The sequence below is a fragment of the Solanum tuberosum genome, unplaced genomic scaffold (genome assembly GCF_000226075.1).
Source record: "Solanum tuberosum cultivar DM 1-3 516 R44 unplaced genomic scaffold, SolTub_3.0 scf00022, whole genome shotgun sequence".
Lineage (NCBI taxonomy): Eukaryota > Viridiplantae > Streptophyta > Magnoliopsida > Solanales > Solanaceae > Solanum > Solanum tuberosum.
Window position 1 is genome coordinate 2,920,298 of NW_006238948.1, and position 6,081 is coordinate 2,926,378.

At 35.3% G+C, this 6,081-nt stretch overlaps 1 protein-coding gene across 1 annotated transcript; it reads right to left on the reverse strand.

Annotated features, from left to right (window-relative positions):
- Positions 1-1,932: 1,932 nt before the first annotated feature.
- On the reverse strand, positions 1,933-3,374 carry LOC107059510 (uncharacterized). The gene is made up of 2 exons (XM_015306077.1): positions 3,021-3,374; positions 1,933-2,001 (listed from the first exon to the last, which is right to left on the reverse strand). Exons 1-2 carry the CDS (start codon positions 3,372-3,374, stop codon positions 1,933-1,935), a joined length of 423 nt encoding a protein of 140 aa, XP_015161563.1.
- Positions 3,375-6,081: the final 2,707 nt, after the last annotated feature.

Consider the following 6,081-nt stretch of genomic DNA (forward strand, 5'->3'; position numbering starts at 1 on the left):
TTAATTCAATTTTTGCAAAACCATTTTTTACACGTGGCCAATTATAATTCGGCCATGTCATTATTTTTTTTATAATAAAAAATCAAAATTCTAAACAAACATTTTAAAAAATGGTTTTGCAAAACCACCGTTAAAAAATAATGGCATGAATGAGCCTTTTCTTAAACGGTAATGGCATAGATGAGCCAAACTTTTAACGGATGGCATAAATGAGCCTTTTCTGAAAGTTCAATGGCATATTTGAGCGTTTTCCCTTTTTAGAATCGTCTCAACCTTTTGTTTACAAATTTTTCTTCAGCCGCGATAGCATCCTCAATGACATATCTCCATTAAAGTTGATGAGTTCAATGAAAATTCAAAAAGATGTTATCGTGAAAGTAGAACCCAAAAATGAGTCCAATATTTGTGGTGAGGAATGGACTATTTCTTGGTCCAAGTCCAAGAGAAGGAAAATTGGGGCTACATGGAGCCAAAGAGAATGTCCCCACATGAAGCACAAGAGGTGCCCAAAGTGGAATCTCGAAAGAGTACATTTTAGGTAGACTTACCACTACCCCGTAGAGGTAGAGAGGTTGTTCCCGAAATACCCTCGACTCAAGTGCGTCAAACTCAAGCAATAGAAAAAAATGACGTAGGAAGCAGTGAAGATAGCATGGCAGTTAAATAAGAAAATTAGTGTATAGTCGACAAAATAAGCAATAACAACAATAAAATAATGTAGTAATCGGAACAAAATAAACAACATATGGAGATAGACACCGAAATCAAGAACTACAAGTGTACGATAGCTAGTAACAAGCCTTAACCCTCGCAGGTATGAAAACACTCTACCCATATAAACCTGATTAGGCCTAATGGGCGACCTCCACTCATTCATATCTAGAGTTATGTCCTCAACAATATGAAGTTGCACCATGTATTATCCAATTACCTCTTTCCAATAATTTTCAGACTACCTCTACCCCTCTGCTTACCCTATACAACCAGCCTCTCGCACCTCCTCATTAGAGCATTTGCACACCTCTTCTTCACATGTTCAACAACTCAAACCATCTCAGTCTTACTTCCCTTATCTTGTCCGACACAAATACCACTCCCACCTTCTCCTGGATAACCTCATTTCTAATCTTGTCACTCCTGGTATGTCCACACATCCATCTTAACATCACCATATCTACAACATGCATCTTTTAAACATGTGGGTTCACTCAAAACAACAAGGACGTTTTGGCAACCACTATGTAGAACTTACCTTTAAATTTAGGTGGTACCTTATTATCAAACAAGACTCTAGAGGCAAGCCTCCTTTTCATCCATGGTGCTCCAATGCAATATTTGTCATCATTATTGATGTCTCCATTTTCTTGGATTACAAATCAAAGATACTAAAGACTTCTCTCTCAAGAATAGTATGTGTGGCAAGCCTCACTTTCATGGTTGTTTCATCCAGTGCAACACTGAACCCTTTGGACTCCAAATTTTATCTCCAAACCTCCAACCTAGCATTAACTTTATCCCTTATCTCATCAATTATTACTATGACATATGAAAATAACATACACCATAGAACCTCTTATTGAATAGACTGCGTGAACTTATCCATCACCAAGTAAAATAAGAACGATCCAAGAACAGATCATTGGTGCAGCCCCATCTCAACTAGGAAATGCTCTGAGTATTTTAACCCAAGTCTTGGCTCCATTGTACATGTCCTTTATTGATCTAATATAAATCATCGGACACCTCTATCCTCCAAGCACCTCTAGAGGATATCCTTGGGACTTTGTCATAGGTCTTTTCAAGGTCAATGAACACCATATGTAGGCCCCTCTTCTTTTTCCTATATTTCTTTACCAGTCGCCGAACATGATGGATGACTCAGTAATTGATTGTCCTAGCATGAATCCAAATTGATTCTCGAAAATGGACACTCTAATCCTCACCCTCATCTCCACCACTCTCTCCCAAATCTCCATAGTATGGCAAAGTAATTTGAAACCCCTGTAATTTTTATAATCTTAGATATCGTCATTGTTCTTGTACAATGAAACCATTGTACTCCTCCTCCACTCATCGAGCATTTTTTCCGTCTTAAAAATAACATTAAACAACCTAGTTAACCACTTCATATCTTTCTTGTCTATGTTCTTCCAAAATTCCACTGGAATCTCATCGGATGCGATGATTCTTCCCCTGCTAATCCCACTAATTTCCCATTTGACCTCTTAAATTAAAATACTAAAACACCTACGGTATCCAAAGTCCCCATGTCTTTTAGATTGCGCCAAATCACCCAACACAATGTCTCCATCCTCTTCATTATTTAAATGTTTGTGAAAGTATGCTTGTCACCTTTTTAATGGAGGTCTCTTCCATCAACACCTTTCCTTCATTGTCCTTGATTCACTTCACTTTATCCATGTTATGGTTCTTTCTCTCTTACTTGTGTGAGCCATTATCCCCACTTTTGTCCCAAGGCTCGACATATAAGCATTCAAAAATTACTGTCATATCCTTCGTCGTAACTTCTAACTTAACTTCTTTTTTCATTGACTTATTGACTTCCTAAAGGGTTCATTTCTCTTCCTCATCCACACACTCAACCAACTTTGTATATGAAACCTTATTTGCTTCCACTCTTACTTGGAATTCTCCATTCTATCACCAGTCTCCGTGACGACCACCAAAGTTACACCTCGATACCCCTTGCACCTTTGTAGCTGTTTCCCTAATGCAATTAGTTGTTTTATCCCACATATACATCCCTGCTACTGCTCTAAGCCTCCATACCAATCAACTTCTCATTGATCTCCCATGAAAGAGCAGGGGTAAATCCACCTCATTTAATCCTTGTTCAATCATATATGATTTTCTTCCTCATGTCCCTCTTAATCTCCATGTCCATCACCAAAAGATTGTGTTGGGTAGAAAGATTTTCATTAGGAATAACCTTGCAGTCTTTACAAAGACCTCTATAACCTTTTCCTAAGGAGTAAGTAATATTTTTGAGTCTTAGCTACCGTGCTCTGAAAGGTAACAAAGTAATTCTCCCTCTTTGGATAGCACGAGTTAGCAATCACCGACTCAAAAGTTTTAGCAAAATCCAAAAGCGAAGCTCCACCTCCATTGCTCTCCCCAAAGCCAAACCTTATTAACATCATCAAAACCACTAAATGTTGCCTTGATATGGCCATTAGAATATCCATCAGTGAAGATCTTCTTGATGTTTGGTATACCTCATCAAAATCCTCCGAAAATAGTTTTTTGGCCTCCTCGTCCAAGTTTATTTGAGGCGCATAAGCACTAACAATGTTCAAAGTAAGCTCTCCACTGACTAGCTTAATTGTCATCATCCTTTCATTGATCCTCCTCATCTCCACCACTTTCTCCCTAAGGTCCCCTTCTATAAAAATATCTACTCCATTTCTATCTCTCGCGCCTCCTGAATACCACAACTTAAACTAATCCGTATTTTGTGCCTTGGTACTTACCGATCTGGTCTCCTGGACACAAGCTAAATTTTTCTTCCTTTACTTGAGAATCTTCATTAGCTCTATGGAATTCCCCGTCAGCGATCCTATGTTCCAAGATCCTACTCTCAGCTTAGGTGAATCATAACCTACTTACTACTACTTTCCCTAGCCCTCGACCTCGATCAAAGACATTGTCCTAGTCCACTATCATTCACCAAAGACACTAGAAAGATGTAAACTACACAAGAATATGCTTTAAAGTATTGGATCAGGTGAATAAGATAGTGAGAAACTATACTATAAATCAAAATACTGATGTGGAGTAAATTAGAATGCAAGAAAGAATTAAGAGTATGAATTCTTAATCTGAACTATACTATCAATCAATAAAACAATCAAAATAATAAGACTGTAAGGTACAAATAAAGGTAGCAGAATCAGGCTATCCAAATAGAAAATCCAACTGCAACATCAAATTCTAGAACCTTAAAAGCTACATGTATGTTCTTCAAAATAGTCATAGTGATTTCAGTAGTATGACTTACATTAATGAAACGTGTTTCTTTGATCATATCATTGTTGTTTTTGAGTAATGGATATTGTTTATTAATGCATGTCTTCTTGATTTTGCAAGTGAAATTTGAGGATGAATTATTTTCAAGAAGAGAGAAATGGATATATAGCCTTTATGGTGGCATACTTCTATTAAAGTTGATGAGTTCCATGAAGAGGCAATGATACGCTAGGGCCAATAATGGCACCGAGTATCAATCTCGCATAGAATCCAGGCTCAGGACGTGATAAATACACATGTATGTCGAGTCATGTAGTAATTATTAATTTTATCTTAGCCGTGCATGATACGTGACACAATATATAAATATTTATATAGAAAAATACCATGGTTCACATCAATTAAAACTCATAGAAATGCACACAATACAATTGCTCATCACGCAAATCTTGGCCAAAATGGTGACACACATAAATCAGCCTTATTACATTGTTATACACATAAAATAGGTAGCTTCTTAATTATTTGGTTGCATAGTCAAAGCTATGCCATGATAAAGTGGAAGTGTCTTAGTAGTGGCAAGGTGAGTAGCAGTAACAAGCATATTTTGCCCAGTAATATTTGTGATCCCATGGTTTGTACTTCTTACATATACCATATTTAGCTCCATAGTAATGCTAGCAATGATAACTACATTTGTAAGAGTATTGGCAAGGTCCATTCCACTTGTCACTTTTTTTCCAACACTATTTGCCTTCTGCCATTTGTATTTCTGCAAAAATGAGAAAATTTAAAATTAATTAAAAAAATAAACATTTTGAAAATTCATAATCTTAAACAAATCATATATTTGGTAGCTATAGAATCATGTAGTCTCACTAGTTGCAGCAACAAGGAAGAAGCAAAAGAGGAGGGCGAGAAAAGTAGTGTACTTTGCCATAGCTCTTATTTTCTATTGATTTCTTGGTGACGAAACAAACAATTGAAATGATGGTATTTATAGTGTTGGAAACTCAAGTTGTCCACTTAATTCCATTTGATTTGTTCAAGGAATACGCTGGATGTTTGATTAATTAGTCATGAGAGATGGATAATTAAATTATGACACATCAAGTACAAAGAATTAGTCCAACACCATATATTAGCATTTCTTTACTTGTAAAGAATTTGAATTGATCAAAGAGTCATTTAAGTTATAAAGTCTTCTACTAATTAACTGATCAATTCTATACTAATTGTTAATACATGTAATTTTAACAATTGTAGCAAAGGTTATGGACTACTAATTTTAAGAATTGTAACAGGAACACATTTTGTAGAAAATCACATGAAGGTTACTGATAAAAAATCACATGAGAAGTACCGCAAATGCTTTTTGCACAATAGTTTCCACCTCAAATTCCACAAAGCCAAAACAAAATCCCTGTTGTTATCATCCACCAACAATAATTAATTATAAAAATACGCAAAAACAACTATAAACTGATAAATGTATCCCCTAAAAAGCTAAAACATTGAACTGGAAAGCCTCCGTGCTTTTCCTTACAATATATCACATGTAATTTTATCTGTGACACATAAATTAAATAATAAAGTAATATATTATCTAGTTGTTAGGTATAGACAGGGACAAAGTAGAGAATAAATTACATTTCCCATGCGCCTCACCTAAGTTGTACCACGGAGTGTGTCATGTAAGCCAAAAGGTGTATAAAATTACAAAAAAAAAATGAGTTCAGAAGGTAATAGGACTTTAGATTAGTTAAGGTGTGTCTCTGAAATTTCAGTCATAGTCTAGGGGTACTTGTGCCTTATCCTATTAAATATTAAATAAATAATCATATCATATTACGTTATCGTCATATTATATCCTTTAAGCATATCTACAACTTTAAGTTTTAGAATTTCATTGGTTAGATTAAACTTGTAGAGTGTATACTAATTGTATCTAATCATTATCATCATCATCATGCTTAAAATATCCTTCCCTTCTAATTTTAGAATATTCTTTAACCTTATAGTCGGAAAATGTGCATATATGTTGTACAAATCTTTAAAAATAAACGAAATTAATTTGTATCTTCTATCAATGTT